This window comes from Amphiura filiformis, chromosome 3 (genome assembly GCF_039555335.1).
Source record: "Amphiura filiformis chromosome 3, Afil_fr2py, whole genome shotgun sequence".
Taxonomy (NCBI): domain Eukaryota; kingdom Metazoa; phylum Echinodermata; class Ophiuroidea; order Amphilepidida; family Amphiuridae; genus Amphiura; species Amphiura filiformis.
The window spans coordinates 58,825,312-58,846,002 of NC_092630.1; the positions used below are offsets into that span (position 1 = coordinate 58,825,312).

The following is a 20,691-nucleotide window of genomic DNA, read 5'->3' on the forward strand; positions in this document are numbered from 1 at the left end:
TTCGCAATATCTGCTTTATAGCTACGCATAGGTCCCAATGTTATGTACAGTGAGCCTTAGGCGCCCAATTGGGCTACTTGGCAATCACTTTGCCTAAAATTGGACTACTTTTGCATGTGTCAGGCCGCGTCAGTAATTTTATGTATTTAAAGGTTTATGAGTCCAAATTGCAATTATCTGTATCTTTATCGGTACTACCCATAAAGTACTGGAAGTAAAGTGCTCAGGTTCCGCCAAATCGGGTGATTTACGTTCTACTAAATTCGGGTAAAACCGCCCAATTATCCGATGTTTCCTTTTCTTTTAGTTCTTACAACATGTACAAATTGATCTCACTTGAAAGTCATTAACCGCGGCCTGGCGAGCTAATTCGCCGCTCCTTGGTACTGAAAAGTTTTGGCAACACTGCATCAGGTACGTCGTTTCAGGAAGCAGATTTGTTTATTATTTTGTATTGTCATGATTGTGAAATTAATTCGGTGTCCATGGTTGGAGAACTTCAAATTATTACGAATGATTGACTTTTCCACCTGATTAAATAAGCACTAATCCACAATCATGACAGTGAATAGCATTTTTACCTTTCACCTACAAACTTGCTTGAAAGAAAAGCATTTTGAATTGACGATCAGACAAGACACATACACATAATCAATAAGCATAATAATGATAATGGGAATCATAAAAGTCTGCAATGTTCGTGTTCATTTATACGACCAACTGTTCTAACATGTCTAGACGTCTAATTGTCATATTTCAACGCAATTCGCAAGACTACATGCATAATCGGAACAATATGCACTAAGACATATGCAAAAATGTAAGTTCAAAGTTGAATTCTATTCTCTATACAGTAGTGTTTGAAACATATTAACAAAAAATCTTTTTTAATTACAATTACACAAGCCTATAGTTTTTTTTTTTTTCATCTCTATATGGAATTACTTTTATTTAGATTTCATAATTTAAAAAGTATTATTAGGGCCGATTTATACTCCACATATTCAAAGTGTAGTTTTGTGCAACAAGTATTCGTTATTCAATCTATTTCAATTAATTTCTATCTTCTTATAATTGAACACCGAATTAAAAGACTAGTTTGCGTCTGACGTCAAGGAAAAAGCGCATTGTGATTGGTTGCTGACCTGCGCAGTACAGCATTTTTGGTCTGGTTGACAGTACGTCATACGCAAACTAGACTATGCCATAGTCGATTTTTGATAAATAAAAATGTTATTAATCATGATGAACGCATTCAGTTGAACTCGAAATTATACTGATATTTAGTAGGCCTACATCAAAATACTAGTATAATGCAAATGGTTATGAAAAAGTTTAGGCTATATAATTATATTTGTGACAGTAAAAGTAAAGTATAAGCCCTACGTAGGCTTATATTATTGAATGCTACATATCATAATGGCATAATTATAATGACACTTCAATACTGAACAATTCTAATTTTAGAATCTGCCAGTTTATTATCCGAAAAACCGACTATGGACTTTCACTTTTAAGCAGAACTTTACCCCGGGACTCACACACTGTCAATCATACTTGTTTATCAATAAAATATAACCACAAGACTAAGCATGGTGGTACAATACGCGCTAGATGCATACGTTCATCCACCAGCACAAAAGCGCCGCATTCCCTAGATAGTTGTGTACCATGTATAGTTATAATGGTACCAGTACGCGTCGGGAGGATTTAAACAATAACGAGATCTGGGCGACCAATCACAAGCCAGATTCATTTTTAAAGATGCATTACATCATCACCAATTTTAGTTAGGCCAGAAATTGGCCTAACTCTCAAGGCAAAGTCAGTAGTCCACTTGGGAAGCTAACAAACAGAGGGCGTACGGTGACTGAAAAGATCAGTTGTGAAAATCTATCAATTGTGCACTCATTAATTAAATCAGAGTTTTAAGCTTAAATGTAATAGCCAGAGTAGTGCACAATTGGCAAGTGGACTACGGAGAAGTCTATACGCAAACTAGTCTTTTTAATTTAATTATGAGTGCTTGCCAACGGAAAATTAATATTTGATGTTGAATATCTGCTTGAAATATTATATTATCGATTTTAAATTAACAAACATTCGTCTAAAATGACTGTAAATATAATTAGAATGGAAATATATTGAATACTGAACATCTGTTGCATCGAATTATTGACGTCGAATATAAAGTATAAACCGAATGACTCGAACTAGAGACCTGTCCCTCTGTCATCTTAGAACTGTCCCCAACATGGCCGCAACTTCAATTGTTATACTGTTCCAGTATTTAATTTATTGCATCGGGTCTCATCTGCAGTCGAATAGGACGCATGATTAAGCCATGCGTAATTGTGGAACGCATTGTCATAGACCTGTTGTTCAAATACAGACTGTGGATACAATAGTTTGTACTGATATGTTGAAAGGTGTATTTTTTAAGTATACTTCCTCATGGAACCATTCAAATAATTTTGACTGACGATACCGTACACTCTTAAACAATCTCGTTGAAGTTGACTTTGTTATTGGGCTTTGTTCCTATAGTAAACTATAAGACTGCACCTGATTGGGGATTTTTAGTCAAGTTCGACCAGAAGATCCGTTAAATTTGACCCGAATTGTGTCAAATTTATTCAACATTTTGTAGGGCAGCGGGACTTGAGATGCTTTCAGGCGCAACTGTTTCAGCAATCGATTTCTGGCAAATTTTAATTTTGTTATTATTTTGGGAGCTAACGGCATACCGGTAAAAAGGGGTTAAAAATCGCCTCTAAAAACAGAAATGTAAGGAATATAAAATTTAGGAGTCTTCTGGAGGTGAATTGTCAAAATCAAGGGCCAAATTTAGGGTCTTTTGGAGCTGCGAAATCTATAAAAAAAAGAAAAGAAAAAAAAAAATGGGGGGGTCTTTTCGGGGAACATACCCGTATGGTTATTTGTGTTAAGTGTAAACTACCGGCCCTGCCAAAAATGAAGAAATAATATCAGTACAGTGAAAAACGGTTTATATCCATTTTAAGCCGAAATAATGGGATAAAATTAAAAATAAACGCACAATATTTTATCTCAGAGCTCTACATAGTAATAAACTAAACCAACAAACCTATTGAAAAACAACATGAAACAGACAGTCATATAAAAACGGTTCCGAAACACAATTGTGACACAAACACACATCACACGGCCCCATATACACCAACATGACAGGTAAACAATTTAGGGGCGATGAGAAGAAGGTCATGGTTAGGATTAGGATTAGGGTTAGAGGAAGTCATGGTTAGAGTTAGGGACCTCCTTCTCGTCGCCTCTAATCAACGACTTCCAACATGACACCACAGCAGTCTAATATCTGCAAAGTACTTTACAACTCACCGATAACAAACTTTCTCATTCATTTCCCATTCATTGATCTAATGTAAATAAAAATGATACGTTTTTATACGCAAAACTTAGTTCAGCCCATACTGCAGTTACTGTTCATTTCCCTATACACAATACACAGTTCTCTCACCATTGACGTGTGACCTATACAAACAGTGTATGTTAGAGGTATAGGCCATTACCGTGTGAAAAATAACCGGCCAATATTTTTTGTACTCTCTGAAATTCTAGAAAATATAGTTTTGTAACATGTCCTAAATTTGTAGCTAATTTAGATGTTTGGAAATATTCGCACTTTGGTGTTTTAGTAAGGAAGGGCACGGCATGGCCTGCAAAATTCCCTGTGTAAATCGAATGCAACTTTTAGTGACTATCACTCACTTGTGGAACGCTCTCTTCCGAAGGGCATTAAAGCTAAACCACTTGACGGATAATTTTTGTACTTGCTGTCAATTAAGAATAATGTGTACATTACATGTACGCTAAAAACTGAGTAGGTGGGGCATCTGCAAATGTTCGTACCTCCCTGATATGTAAATGACAGATAACAGCAAAAACAACTCCCATAACTTTAGTCAGTGGATCCAGTCAGGGGATTTCAAGTGGTTGATTATTGATTGGCAAGTGCCATATTTGGGCATAAGTGCAGTCCACCATTCAATGTGGAGGATGGGCTAGACTTTATCGATTGATTTTGCTGGAGTAATTTCCTGTTAACCAGGTTTATGTACTGCACAGGTCGAATCATGTTTGCTGTGCAGCATAACTGCACTATGTACTGGTCGATTGATCAAATTTGATTAAATTCATGTCAGTACCTCTGATTTTAAAAGGAGTTTAGTCCACAGAACTCAAGACTTTTGAATACAGTAACAATAGGATCGAGGGCGTTGGTTCGAATCCTTTGTTTTAAAGCAATCAATGTGAAAAGCATGTAGGAATTCCAATACCGTCAAGTCAAGGCATAGTGGTTGGTATTCCGTCAGAATCGAAACGACAAGCTATGACAGTGTCGTATGAATGGCCAAGTGGTCCAAAAAACGCGTAAGATAAACGTGTAAGGTTACACGTGTAAGATTGCATCTTACACGTGTAAGGTTGTATCTTATACGCGTAAGATTGCATCTTATACGTGTTTAAATTGACGAATCACAGAGTAAGAAATCACAAACAACCAATCATCTCAGGCGTAACAAACTTCAACCAATAATATGTAAAGACGTTTTGTGATTTGTAACACCCACGACTTCTTATACGTGTAAGATTTGAATTTTAGTGATGGACAATACGTGATATTATTGGCGGCGTACCGAGGATAAGGAGAGCTCGTCACCAAAATCTTAAACGAGGCATTTTCTTAATTTGTATAAGTACTACAATGTCCTGTATTTTATGACGAATCTCTGACAGGAATTGTTCCGACTGTTGGTCTGCCATGGTCACATCCCGATTTATCTCACCTTTTTGCTACTTTTTTCAGTTATCTGGAGTCAATTAATACTCATATTAATTAAATTTCAAAAGGTGATGGTAAAATAATGACGTTTGCGAAAACTACCGCGGTGCAAATCGATATTGAGGCTGAGATTATTCCACACTCGTCGTACCGGTCAAATCGGAATACCGTCCATCCCTAATAGGCCATTCTTACGCGTATAAGAAATGCTATGGCGAGTTTTCATTGGTCGAACATGAATACGCGTAAGATGATAGGTTGTTTGTAGTTTAAATATGGGTTCTTTATATTTGATTCGTCAATTTAAGCATCCCGCTAGATTCTAAGACGTATAAGATGCAATCTTACACGTGTAAGATGCCATCTTACACGTGTAAGGTTACACGTATAATCTTACACGTTTTTTGGTCCACTTGGCCATTCATAACGTGTGACTTGGGGAAGTGTTCAGTTTTGCAATATTCTCGCCATCAAATGTTTGCCAATATAAAACAAAGATCGGGCATTTTGGAATGTAGTCGAACCGGAATAGGTATGTATAGACTACTTAAGACGTTTTAGGTAAGTTCTTAATATTTTTTTCTTATGAAGAACACAGAAAACATTGGTAACAATGCAACTTCTTACAACAACGCATGACTTATGCCAACACAGTCGTTCTAATGTTATCTGCGGTTGTTGTGAAGCCTAGGGAAAGAATGTGGCTAGTTGTTTGGTAAAACAAACCGATACTGTTAAAAATATCAGGATTAACGCAGGCGACCCTTATGGTGTGTAAAAGACGTTGCAAATGGTCAGATGAAGATGAAAGATCTTATAAATTAAAATCACGGACAGTAAGATCCAGAATAGGTATCTGCATTCCATACGTAAAAACGTACGTTAAAACGTACGGTCCACGTGCTGCGTATGGGACATCGCAATCTCTCTATTATGGAAATAATAACGAATAGTAATAAAACAAGTATTGCATGTGCATTTCATAATGGCGAAGGTCACTTTGGGTTTCATAAGGGTAAAAACATTTCTGTCAGTATACTTTATACTTTGTCACTGTAGGGACTGACATTTTCTTCGGAAGAGGTCATGAATAAACTGGGGGTCAGAGTTACATATGTGTGTGTCACAGGTTTGTGTCAAATGTCAATTACAGATTACCATGGCTGTTGAATGTTCATTTAGGTCTACAAACGAAAAGGCAAACAGGCTGCATTATGGATATTTCAGAACACTTATCATTTTGCTTTTGTATGCTGATTTGAGTCAGTCAGGTAAGTTTAATACTTAAAATGAATTTATTCGCCAAGAGACAAGTTGGTCGGGGAGGGGGACAAAACATTCTTCCCGTTAAAAAAAAATGGGGGGGGGGGGGTTTAAAGACGAAACAAATTTGGTATTTTACACTATTTTGGCCCATGATCGAGGTGAAATTTGGTGGGAAACGGGCTTTTTCCCGGCTTTTTTTCTCTTTCTGTTCCTTTGCCTTTGTCAGGGGGGCACCTGCCTCCACTGAGAGGGTATCAAATTACCTCGAATGTAGGATAATACATCCAAAATAATGATCAAAATTCGTCTTTGATTTGTAGGGTATTGCCTATAATAATACAATAGAAGAAAAAATTAAAGCATGCAGTTATTGCACTGTGCGTCTTCCTTTTTAAATTACGCATTTGATTTGAATTAATATAATCTGAAGGTGAATCTGAATATTTACAAACTTTTCATGTACGATTTCATTGATATGTACATTATCTTTACCCTTTTTCTCCACATCACAGAACAACTCTTTCAACCTGGTGATGCGATGTTCTTACTCGACTTTGAAAATGTAGGAGATAACCCTACGACTGGTGGTAAATGGGTGGGTCCACCGGTAAACCTATGTCGATATCCTACCACTGGAATTCCTTTTGGCATTGATTACAACCCATTTGACGGGAAAATGTATTGGACTGAAGTGGGGTACCCAGGAAGCACAATCAAACGAGCAGGCATTAGTAACACGAATGTGGAGACATTAGTATCTGATGATGATCCGGGGGCTGATCTTGTCTGTAAGTGAAACAAACTATTGTATTCTTATTCTGTACTGCAGTTTTAAGTAATAATTATAAGCTTATAATACGTTATAATCAAGGGCTCTGGAATGAGGGTTTGGAGAGTATTTTTGTGGAACATGAGAACACATCAGACATATCAAATTGCATTCTGAATACGAAGAATGTCCTTCTGATATCAAATAATTTTGATTTAAAAAAAAAACCGCAATATAATACAATGACAAATTAAAATTTGATATTTTATAAATTTTTGATATTATACGTAACAATCCTCGCATAAACTTAATCAATATAATGATAATGTACTTAAAGCCATATTATAATATTTCCATATTAGAAATAGAAAATTGGTAGGGGAGAATTGGGTAATCCCGAACACCTTTTCATTTAAGCCTATTACTACACATTAAAAAAATAATAATAAAAAAAAAAATCGGATTTATATAGCGCCTTTTTCCAGCCAGTACTTGAAGGATTCAAAGCGCTGTAATTTCGATGCCATGGTGAATCATCACAATCAGATCGCATCATCTAGGCTTGCAGCCGAACCTCAGGCGCAGACCTATCCGCAGTTAGATTGTAACATCCACCAATTATCTGTGCAGCTCCCCAAATTCAACGTAAGATAAAATAAACCATACCAATATTAAGAGTGGGTAATACTCTAATTATAAGCACGTTCTCATTAAAAATATACACATTTTGAGGAGGATCATGGAAGGCTTCAAGGAGTACCAACTTCCCTTGACAGTCACTTTTGTGGACTTCAAAAAAGCCTTCGACTCAATCAACAGGTCTGTCATGTTTTCAGTGCTGCGGCATTATGGAATACCAAAGGTTGTGGTAAATGCCATCCAGGTGCTCTTCAAGGACTCCAATAGTGCCGTTATGGTAGATGGAAGTATCTCAGAGCCTTTCCAAGTAACAACTGGAGTGCCCCTGTGTGATGAGTTGACATCATTCCTATTCATTAGAGAGATTGCGAAAGTTACGTGAAACGTGATACGGGAACGCCAACGGCAAGCTACATTAGTCGAAAATCGGTTAGTATGCCCTCTAGAGGGTGAAATCTATTGTGAATTGGTCAATCGTGGAATTACCGCATTATAAAATGCAGAAAATTGTTATGTTTGTCGTGTTATGAAGCAAATCAAAGTATCCAAATAGAACAAGTAGAGTCCGACATGTAATATAATCCATTTTGGGGGTTACAATTTGACGAAGTATAGACAAGAAGAAGTGACTAAATTTTTTAAAACATTTTAAACCAAAATTCAAAATGTTATAGTAAAATATCATTCGGTAAACATTTTGTGTACTTAAGTCTATTGTGTTAGAATGTTTTCCAACAAGTTTTGAACAAAATGTTTTTTGAATGTTAAAACCTTTTATACCCTTGACCCCCAAATACCCTTTAACCCGACATTTAACGTGTTCTGTAATATATTTGTGTTTGCTGGGTAGTAATCGAACTAGGCACATTGGATTATCTATTTTCATTTTGCTTTAAAAGGTAAACAGGGTACTATTTATATGATAATGGAGTTTGTTTCTTTTTATTCGAATATATACTCGTACACCATAACGACTTCCTAGGCATCCAACACCAAACTCTGTTTAGGTTATTTAGACAAATATCATACACGTGTGAACATAGGCCTATTAAAAACCTCGCGTCGAGGTTTTGCCAAGTTTTAAAAAATAACGGTTACTTAATGAAATAACGGTTAGTTCATGAAAAAGAAGAAGTGAAATTTAGCAAAACGCGACGAGGTTTATTTACCCGTAAGAGAGCTCTATTGTTCCGCTATTGTATCCACTATTGTATTCTATTCATAAAAGCTACTGCAAGAATCGCGGCAATCCCTGATCTTGCAGGTGTCTACCGCCGGCGTTTCGCATTTATTAACATTCAAAATGATCCCATACACTTACATTTATAGACTTATTCCCGCTTTTTATATAATATTCAGAAATTGCAATTATGAAAACTACAAACTTTGAAAGTGAAAATATATTACCATCGAAAATATATCATACTTAAATTCTATAGAATCTATAGAGGCATTGCATGTGACGTATCATCCCGTAAATATGGCAGACTACTCAAATGCATTCAACAAAAGCATGATTGCAATCTACCGTGACAGTTCGTCTAACACACATAACCCTGCACTACGATCAAATAGGTTGATGACAACATTTGATTGAATGGACTGTACTCCGCCATAACTACGGTGAAGGACACCGGTTCAAATTCTTTGTTTGGAGCCAATCAATAATTTCATGCAGGGCCTCTAGATACCCAACCCAGAAGTGCCCATTTATTTTCTAATTTTTTGTAATCGCGCCCAAATATCCCCGCAAATATCTTATACACGGTTTTATTGATTCATTTTGGGCATTTCAAAAGTTAGAAATCGTCAAAAATGGCAACATCCATTGATAGCAATGGTTGAGTAAACATTGTCTAAACAGTCTGCCGCCTGGACAACCAATTCTTTAGAAATGCTTAGTCGCGCTAAAAGTCGATCGATACATGTAAAAATCAGCACAATTCAGAGATACACCTTTTTGCTATGAAATTAATTTTCTCGGTCAAATATAAAGCAATATTTTTTTTTCTTCAGTAATGTCAGTTAAAAACTTGGTGCTTGAATATACATTTTTTTAAATCCTGGTGTTAAAATTAAGCATCAAATTGTGTCTTTTAGTGTGATATTTTGATTTTTATATTTCTTGAATTCGCCTGCGAGCTTTTTACGGAATTCATGTTTTAGCGTCTCAAACTAACATAGTTTGCTAAAGAAAGATATTTCCCACCTCTGTAAAGCACATCGTGTGGGTCTATATGTTATAGTTTTGTCAGAATTTCCGTTTTTGTTTTACCCTTTTTCCATTCATGGTCCGAAAATGTCAAACTAAGTAAAAGTAGGCAATGGTGAGTACTTTTATCTCGAGAGCAACCAGCTGAAATAGTCGATATTTCCTTTGTTGTTATCCAGGTCAATTTTTCATTGAAAGCAAATTGCCCGACCAGCGATTAAATCCCCAATTGGGTGTTCTGGTTAAACATGCTCAGTAGGAGCGCTATAGGTCTGGGAATTTCTTTGCTATATTGAAGTTCTGGCAACACTATAGCCATGTCGGTATTCCTATTAAACCCAGGGATATCGATCCACAATGCTAGTACTAGCCTTTAGATTTCACGTGTTGATTTAGAAATTTTTTCAGCCGACAGTGAAAGATGGTGAAATCAAAACGGAAATTCTGACAAAACTATGATATATAGCTCACGGTGATGTGCTTTAGAAAGTTGGGGAAAATCCTTCATTAGCGAACTATATTACTTTGAAAAGCTAAAAGGTTGATCCAAGAAAAAGCTCGCGGGCCGAGCTGAAGCCTATAAAAATCGAATATCTTACACTAAATGACTGAATTTCAGGCCTAAGTTTAACACCAGGATTTTTAAAAAAAATCAGTATCAAGCATTATAGTTTTTCCAGCCATTTACTGAAAAAATGAAAATTATTGCTTTTCATTTGGCTGAGAAAAAAATTTTACACTGAAAAGGTGTAACTCAAAATTTTGCTCATTTCAACACCAATTTCGATCGTTTGTATTGCCTCATTAAATGACTGAGTGAGCCTTGCAGAACAAAAGAATCGGTTGTGCAGGTAGCTGACTGTAAACACTAGATAAAAAGACAGCTTTGTACTACAGAGAAGATGTGAGGAAAAAAATATGTGTGCTGCCGCTCATTCAAAAGTAATCACGCTATTCAGGTTTAACAATAAAATACAATAAAGGGGTTCGAACCAATGGTGGGTGTGATACACAACTTGCTGCTTAATAGTTTTAGGGAAAGGTCAGTGTCTGTATATCATCATACTATGCATACCATGCATGCAGACCCTAACATCCAGTTATATTTCAAATGAAAATATGACCGAAGTTCCATGGCAAATTATAATTTCTGACGCTTGTTGACTCTTTCAACCTCTACGATTTATGATACAGACTATTTTCAATTATCAAAATATCTTTATTAGGTTTGCAGGAAATGACAGGAAAATACATACAACAATAAAATAAACATGATCAACAATCATCCCTTTTCTAACAAAATCCTAAAACACTCTCCCTAAATAATTATAATTCGAAATAATAACACCTATTCATTTATTCATTATAAACATCTCGCAAACTGGAATGTGTATGTGGTGAATTGTAATTTTAATAACCGATATGGAAACAAACAGGTACTATAATATTATTCAAAATCAAGAATAATATCAAACAAATCCTCCTACTCGAACAGTACACTTAATTTAGGCCCGGGATTTAGACCTGCATTATGATTATAGACCTAAGGTAAAAATACTTGAAGAGATAACAAGAAACCTTTCGTGCTTGGCCACTGTAGTGCTTGGCTGATCCTTGCTGGATGAAGGTCAATATTGATCTATTAGGCTGCGTTCACATAGAAGTATACTATTCGGCTATACGGTGCACGTTTTGCAGGTGCACGCGTATAGCTGAAATCGAGCAAGGCAATTTCATAGTACCGGGTCACATAAGGCTACGATCACATAGAAGTAAACTATTTGGGTATGCGGTGCACGTTTTGCAGATGTACGCGTATAGCTTAAATCGAGCAAGGTAATTTCATAGTACCGGGTCACATACATTGTAAGAGGGCACTATTCGAAAAGGCCCTATACCTGCGTATAGTATAGTATAGTATAGTGGGAATTTTTTATAGTTCGATTTTAGTGCAGCGTATACCGTCCCAATTTTTAATACTAAACCATATATGTGGGTAAATGCATTTGTTTTAATAGATGCAATATATAATTCTGCACATTATGACACCTCATTGGATGCAATGTGACCTCAAGAAGTAAAGTTACAAGCATTTAATTAGACGAAGAAAATTGGTAAACTGACCTACTCGCTATTCACTATACGAAATACGCTCATTCGATCAGGCTGAGTTCACATAGTATACGCCTATATGAACTCAGCCTGATCGAATGAGCGTATTTCGTATAGCGAATACCGTATACCGTATACTTCTATGTGAACGCAGCCTTATGTGAGTGAAATCAAACACCGTGTCCTCGTTGCTACTCCAATGTAATCGAAGGTCGTAAAAAGTAATCCGATAGCAATAGAGGGTATTCATTACTACATCATTGATGTGGTTGCTCAATGATCATGCATACAATTCTTCCATGGGCTGTTTAGCTTAATCATGTTAATCGGGAAGTGACCTCTTGAAATGATATCATCACAAAGTGAACGATGTTCTAACTGGGAGGGCTAACAAACCAACACCGCCAAATTCGACTGACGTGTGTACAACGTGAGAAGCTATGAGGAAATGGAACACTCGTTGTCTGATAATGCATGTGTTTATGGTTAGGATAGCGGTTACTTAGCAGCTCTCGTTCCGCTTGGGTTTATTGAATACACTCTATATATAGTCATCAATATGTCGTTTCCAGTCCCTGGCTGAACTATAGGGTTCAGCTATTCTTTTTTTAAATAATTCTTTTACCCCATGCAGCTGATTGGGGTGGTTACAGGTCGTTTAAAAACCACTAACCGCGCAATGAGGATATCGAACATAGGCCCCCGCAGGGCTACAAAAAACTGCTAACCGCGAAATATGGATATCCAACTAGTTTGCCCCTCGAAGCTGTAAAAAACCACTCACCGCGAAATATAGATATCCAACTAGTTTGCCCGCAGGGCTACAAAGAACCACAAACCGCGAAATATGGATATCCAACAAGTTTGCCCCACGAACTGCTAACCGCGAAATATGGATATCCAACTAGTTTGCCCCTCGAAGCTTCAAAAAACCACTCATCGCGAAATATGGATATCCAACTAGTTTGCCCCGCAGGGCTACAAAGAACCATTAACCGCGAAATATGGATATCCAACTACTTCGCCTCGCATGGCTACAAAGAACCACTTACCGCGCAATATCTTTTAGAATTAATATCTACCAAAACACGTTTCAAAACGTAAAAAGGGGCCAAGTTTTAAAAATCTTTCCTGTGTGGCTTTTCACCCTTTTTTAAACTTGGTCCCATTTATGAAAGTTTCTAAAGACCCATACGAAGTCATCTTTAGGCTACTTGTTTGTTTTCTTAGTTGTCAGTGTTCATTTTGTAGAGTAAATTAATTAATGTTCGTGCTTGATTGAAGTTTTTCCGTAAAGACGTTATAATGTATTTTGATTTAAGCAAAAGTAGCAAATACTCACTTTGTTAAATTCTTCATCGTCTTGTGCGATCCTGCGCCTTATGTACAGATGTAGGGCCTATAATATGTAACAGGTTGACAGACAGTCAATTTGCTAAGTATATATAATACTCTACTACTCTTTATGAACACGCAATATAATGAAACATAAACCTTCAAATGTTTTTGATAATACATAGCCTACGTCATATTGCACCGCTTTCGAACAGTCTTAAACCTAATTGTTGCATGTAGAAATTAGGACTCATTCTTCATGTTATTACGGTACCACTTTACTGAATGGGACCAAGTTTTAAAAAGGGTGAAAAGCCACACAGGAAAGATTTTTTAAACTTGGCCCCTTTTTACGTTTGAAACGCGTTTTGGTAGATACTCATTTTCCAATAGCTCTCAAAACACAAATATCGCTAATCTGGACTGAATGCTCAGAGCAATTATAGATGGACGGTCATCTGCGGCATATCCTTTGAAGCTATGATCGTCTCGCACAAACACAAAGGCAAGATAGTCTTCAAACCTGCCATTGAATCGATTTACCGTACAAAAGGTCAATAACCCAACTCTCGTCCACTCAATTGCATTATCAGTCGCAATCCAACTGAATTTTGCGCTCGGAGCATCCGTGTAAGTGTGACGTTGAGACCAAGGCTAAACGCAAATTGAAACTCATTCAATGCCAGAGTAACAGGTAGTGTTAGATAAATTCGAAACGGTGAATATAATTATGTATTTATTTAATTAACTTGAAACTGCAGCAAATAAGGGTTTTTTACCGTTTCCTTTCTTGTAACTATAATTGTTTTGCGACAACAGAGTTTACATTGCAGTCGTAACTGTGTCAGAGACAACGTGTATACTTCGATTGAATGCCGCTTCTTTCAAACACGCTAATCCAACAGGTGCGAGTGAGACGTACATGGTTTCAGCATAATGTGAAATTTCTATAGAATCACTATCCAGACGACCGTCCATCTCTTCACGGTCTATGATAGGCTACAGCCAGTCGTATTTGCATATCAATAGGGCCTACCGAGGAAAGTGGGTTTGATGAGAGAAGATAATCTGATAATCTTCTCTGGTTCGATGCACCCAAGGTGAATCAATGTGTGCTCCCTATATCTTTAGATATATTTGTCTCAGTATAGCGCCACCATGAGCTTTTACATGTAGTCTTGGTTCAGACTCTATGCGGCTATCACAAACATACTACGAACGACGAGCGTTAGGACACAAACTGGCTGTGTAGGAGGCTAGTTTGGATGTGAACGGCATTATCACGTTGTACCGCATAATGCCGTAATCCGTATCCCGTATGGCGTTTGCAGTGAACGCCTCTTCGCAATCTCTCTATTATCCTAGTAGACTACCTTCTGAAGAAATCAACTTCTGGAATTCACGCTGGAATTGTTACCTACCCACGTCGGTCAAGCAGATATCCTGCTAGGATGCTGAATGACCTGGATTTTGCTGATCGAAACAAAAATCAAGCTGTTTGAGACAACTTGTGTTACTGTCTTTCTGTACGGGTGCAAGTCATGGGTAATCACCAAGGACATGGAAAACAAGATCAATGCCTTTGCAACATCTTGCTAGAGAGTCATGTTAAACATCAAGCGTGTGGATCGGATTCCAAATGAAACCATCTTCAATCTGACCAACACCAATCCACTGGTTGCCAGAGTCAAATTTCTCGGCCATATACTACGTCTTGAAGACGACGAGCCTGTGAAAGAATATGCCCTTTATGTTCCACCACATGGGAAGAGGAAACCGGGACGGCCGCGCACACTGTACTTACAGTATGTCCAGCACCTCCTGGGGGATGCTGCAGCCAAACAAAATTGTTTCGCTTGCCCAAGATCGCAATAGTTGGAGAAAGCTTGTAGTCGCCTGCTCCTCAGCCGACTGATGATAATGATGATGATGATGATCTCATTAACTCAACCTTAATTAATTAGAAGATATGATGAAATAAAGAAAATGGCGTCGTTCGGGATCCCGGGATTACCCCGCGATCTGAGGGTAATCCCAAACGGTACTGGGAAAGCTCATTGAAGAATCGATTTGGAGTGTTAAAGTAATTGACGTTTTGATTATAACTTTTAATTTATTTCTAGAACCTCGGTGACAGGTTAGTTCATATCCAGCTCATGATACATATAGCACTGTTAGATCAATGCAGATAAAAAAAACATCACACTCATGACGGCTGTTCGCGATTACCCCGCACACGGTATCATTACTGTTTTCTATAGCCGTTCGGGATTACCCCACCACTCATGTATTACTTTTTCTTGCGTGTACTGACAATGACTGATAAGCTATTAATGTCAACAGGATATGGTCACGTCATATCTTTAAGCAATCTTCCACATGTCTTATTAATGACAATCCACCCCTACGCATCCGAAAACCGATCTGACGATAAAAGTCAAAAATGTCTAATTTCGTTTTTAATATGTTGTGAGAATTACCCAGATGTGCATTGTGTGAATGTATCTTTGTAGTAGCTTTTACCATGTTTACTGAAGAGTTGTGTGATAGCGTCACCTTTCTCAGGTTGGCTACAATATCACCGTTCGGGATTACCCCGCGTTCGGGATTACCGGTATACCCGCCGTTCCCCTATAAAATGTTAGTTTTCACTGTCAGATGTCCTCTTTTAATTTGGGCTCAACCCCGGGGGGCTCAAACAGACGAAGCAATACAGAGAAAATCGATATTTAATACCAGCGCATATGTCGCCAATGCGAACCACTCATTCGAACGTGAGTCGTGTCGGTTCTTTTGATACGTCATCGTCGGACTGCCCGCACGCCATGTACAAACTGTGTTAGGTACATCGTGTACGCGTTCGACTAATATTTCCATTGTAATAATAAACCGTCTTATTAAGACGGTTTATTCAAAATCTCGGATTTTGACAAAACTACAGCACCTCAAGTCTTGATTTTTGCAGGGTATGTTAGTTTACTAAATAACATAACAATCGTGCCAAAAATAATATTTTGATTCAGCAAATGTTATAATTTGGCTTTAAAGTGTATGTAGCTGGGATGAAAAGCCGACGATCAATTGAAAATGTTGACCTTTCGCATTGAAGATATTCTTCCCCCCAAAAGACCTAATTTGTTTTGGGTGTTTTTTTTGGGAAAAAATCCATATCTTCGATACGAAAGGACAAAACTTTTCAATTAATCATCTGCTTTTCATCCCAGCTACAAACACTTTAAGTACATATCATTAGATTTATGCAATTAACTTCGAGGACTGTTAAATATCAATTATTAATCATTTGCCATAAAATGTGTATTATACCGCGAATTTCAAAATATCAAAATTATATGATATCAGAAGGACATTCTTCGTATTCAGAATGCAATTCGATATGTCCGATGTGCTCTTATGTCCCACAAAAAATACTGTCCAAACGAAACGCTCATACCCCACCCCTTAAGGGCGTTGTTTACTCAAGAGTTCTTACTTTAGAGCCATGGTTGCAACGGGACCCCACACACCGTCCACAGCAGGTAAATAATTCTTTTTTACAAAATATACTGAACTATAATAGGCCTATACTCCGTTGGTGAGCGACGGGCGATTGATATCCATGATTTAACAGAATCAATGTTCTATTGTTGTCGCGGTCACGCAGACAATAAAGAAGTTGGTCTAGCATGTATAGTGTTTCACTGGCTCCGTTATCTATAATAAATTACTGAGTTTGGCGAATTTGTAAGGCTAAAAACTTCTACGTTTTACATTATTTCCGAAAACGGATTTTTGCGTTTCGTAGAGTAAAGTTGTCCGCACCCCAATAAAACGTCCAATTTTGTTTTTGTTTACGTTAAGGGTGTCAAATTATGTTAATTAGTTTCAAAGGCAGGGCAAAGGCAATGGCAGCGCACCTGCATGCTAACGCCAACACAATACACTAATGTTGACATAGCCTGAATTAGGCCTTCTATCTATCCTGTCATCGGTGTGAGGATATTATGCCTGTAGTCTCAACTATTACATGATACACTAGAAGCAACTATTACATGACACAGTAGAAACTCAATTAACAATTAACATCTATTGTTTATTCAACTAATTGATCAACATAAGCATGTATTCTGTGTTTTTATGGAGAACCTATAGTTAAAGTGAAACTTTTGAAGGACAAATTAATCAGGGTTGCCAAACCACACCATGAATAGGCCTACTCTGCTTTGTGGTAGTGCTATGTTTAATGTTATCAGCATAAATGTATGATCAGGTATGATCATAACTTATATGAAATACATGTAGAGTGTAAGGAAATGTGAATAAAATTGTTTCAGCTGCACAGTGGTGTAGCCAGGACTTTTTCAGAGCGAGAGAGAGAGAGAGGGGGGGGCGAGGCAAATTTCATGGGGGGGGGGATTGTCACAAATGGGCTAAAGAGTACGACAAATTTATCCAAAATGGGCTAACAAATAAAAAGTACAACAAATGCATAGAAATCTAAAATATCAGATCAGCTAGCAGGCCACAGCGGGCCAAGAGGGATGTGAATAAAATTGTGTTCATCTGCTCAGTGATGTAGCCAGGACTTTTGCAGGAGGCGGGGGCAGCAAGGTACATTTCAAGGTGGTGGACAAACTTGGATGAAAATGATAAAAAAATTAGCTAAAAGGTACAACACATTTGTCCAAAATGGGCAAAAAAGTACTGTAGAAACAAATGCATAAAAATCTTAAATATCAGAGCGACCAGCATCCCACAGGGGCAAGACATGATCAAATTACAATTTCAAACCATTGATTTATATGGAAAAGATACTAAATATTATACTTCTAAGTTCTAAATGATCATCTCCTCTCATACCATTAATCACATTAAATAAAACATTTACATGTACACAAAATGTAAAAAATTTACCAACCGCGAAAGACCCTGACCGCGAAAGACGGGTGACCGCTAGTACTATACAATTGAATACATGAATACAAAAGCCACCTAAGTCCATGCAAAGTTATTTTGAGAGAAAAACCCGTGTATCATTTTAATTCCTTCAGTTATATTTACCTGGTCAATATGGTAAGTTGTACGTGCAAATGAGTGGATTAACCTGTATTAGGTATGACGATTAGCATTTCAGGGACTTCGTGGGGTTCATTTTAAATTTTGGACTTAGGTGGTTTTTTTGAATCATATACAAAGACAACAATGTTAGAATGAGATTACCACTAGTAAGATAATACAAAATAAAGCACACAGGTATGTATAATGTTGATAAGCATTCTGCCATGTAATATAAACCACACACTTTCCTTTATTAAACCCATTTTTTGTTCAAAAGTCATTCTCTAGCAATGAATGTGTTACAAGTGGACTTTTATACATACTGGATTTCAATCAATGTGTTACAAGACTCAAATCATGGAATTGGGTGATTCTTTCATGCATGCTATTTTTCACATGCCCAATAGACACAGAGAATGAATTTGAGTTGTTCTTTCATGCATATGACAGGCCTATGTATAGCAACAATTTCCCATGCTTAACTTAATTTGGCCAAAGTATGGACTTAGGTGGCTTTTGTATTCATATATTCAATTGTTAACCTTGTGCTTTAAATATATTCTATAGCCATTAGAAGCCAATGCTGTCAGCACGTGTGTTTGAAAGGGCTACCCGAGTTGTGCATGGTACTATCATATCATTCATATGGTAGTGTCAGATCCTTTTGATATTGATGCTTAGATCCGTGAATGTCTTTTTCTCAAAACTCTGAATATATCCAATTATTTTTACTCCCTGTAAAAACCAATTGTAAGGCTTGCACTTGATATATGTGTTGAAAGAATATGATAACCTTTACTCTGCGTATTGAATTCCCCGCTTGCGTCTTGAATCTGACAAAAAAATCGAATCAGTTTTCTTAGTTAGTAACGTTAAAGAGAGTAATGACCATATACGCAGATCGTGATTTCAGTAGCGGAGCATGCGTATATGCGTAGTGAAAAAGAAACGTTATGAATCTATCGTACAGGTGGTGTTTGTACAGGTACAGGTGGTATGTTATACTTTGCTTTATCTCGAAACTATTAAATCACGGCGGAACAAAATCGCCATGCCGTGCTGTTGAACAACTGGTGGATTCGCCCTACTGTCATAGCAATTTCTAACACGAAGAAATATTATATTATACTGTGCCCTGCAACAACTACCGGGGCATCTCATTGCTTAGCATAGTCGGAAAGCTGTTTGCTCGCATAGTTCTACTGCATCTACAAAAGCTGGCTGACAGAATATATCCAGAGTCACAGTGCGGGTTCCGCTCCAAGAGATCAACAATTGACATGATCTTCTCGCTACGGCAACTGCAAGAAAAATGCAGAGAGCAGCAAAACCCCCTTTACCTGGCATTCATTGATTTGACTAAAGCGTTTGATCTTGTTAGCAGGGACGGTCTATTCAAGATGCTTCCTCTGATTGGCTGTCCACCTAAACTCCTCAGCATAATTCGTTCTTTCCATGATGGGATGATGAGTACTGTTCAGTTCGATGGCTCAATGTCTGAAGAATTTGGTGTCAAAAGTGGAGTAAAACAAGGCTGTGTACTCGCACCAACACTGTTTGGCATTTTCTTTGCACTGCTACTCAAGCACTCCTTCGAGTCAACCACAGAGGGAGTGTACCTTCACTCACGATCTGACGGTAAACTCTTTAACATTGCACGCTTGAAGGCCAAGACCAAGATAAGGGAGGTGCTGATTAGAGACATGCTATTCGCTGATGATGCTGCGATAGCTGCCCACTCTGAAGTTGAGCTACAGAAACTGATGGATCACTTCGCATCAGCTTGCGACCTCTTCAGCCTAACCATAAGTCTGAAGAAGACTCAAGTCATGGGACAGGGCACTATAGCTCCACCATCAATCCACATCAGTGATCAGCAACTTGAGGTAGTTCACCAATTCACCTATCTAGGCTCTACTGCCACAGACAATCTATCTCTGGACGCTGAGCTCAACAAAAGGATCGGCAAGGCGGCCTCTACTCTCTCCAGGTTATCTAAGAAAGTATGGGAGAACAAGCAGCTCACCAATACAACAAAGATGGCGGTCTACAATTAAGGCATGTGTAATCAGCACGCTCCTCTATGGTAGTGAATCATGGACAACCTACTCTCCACAAGAACGGAAGCTGCAAGTATTTCACCTGAGATGTCTACGCCGCATTCTTGGAATCTCCTGGAAAGACAAGGTCACAAACAATGAAGTCATGTCTAAGGCGGGTATCCCATCAATGTATACGCTACTACGTCAACGTCGCCTTCGATGGCTAGGACATGTCAGTCGAATGGAAGATGGTCGCATTCCCAAGGATCTCCTCTACGGAGAGCTATCTTCAGGACACAGAAGAAAGGGTCGACCGCTACTCCGCTTCAAGGATGTCTATAAGCGTGACTTGAAAGCACTTGACATGGACTGGGTCACCTGGGAATCTGCTGCTAGTGACAGAAAAACTTGGAGGCAACAT

General features: G+C 37.9%; 1 protein-coding gene across 1 annotated transcript in view; it reads left to right on the forward strand.

Annotated features, from left to right (window-relative positions):
- The first annotated feature begins 587 nt into the window (after positions 1-587).
- LOC140148833 (uncharacterized) overlaps positions 588-20,691 on the forward strand; it is a 46,068-nt gene continuing 25,964 nt past the window's right edge. The window contains exons 1-3 of the mRNA XM_072170908.1: positions 588-820; positions 5,994-6,111; positions 6,619-6,894. Of these exons, the coding sequence (XP_072027009.1) occupies positions 6,000-6,111; positions 6,619-6,894 (388 nt within the window). The 5' untranslated portion in view covers positions 588-820; positions 5,994-5,999. The remainder of the gene's footprint in view (positions 821-5,993; positions 6,112-6,618; positions 6,895-20,691) is intronic.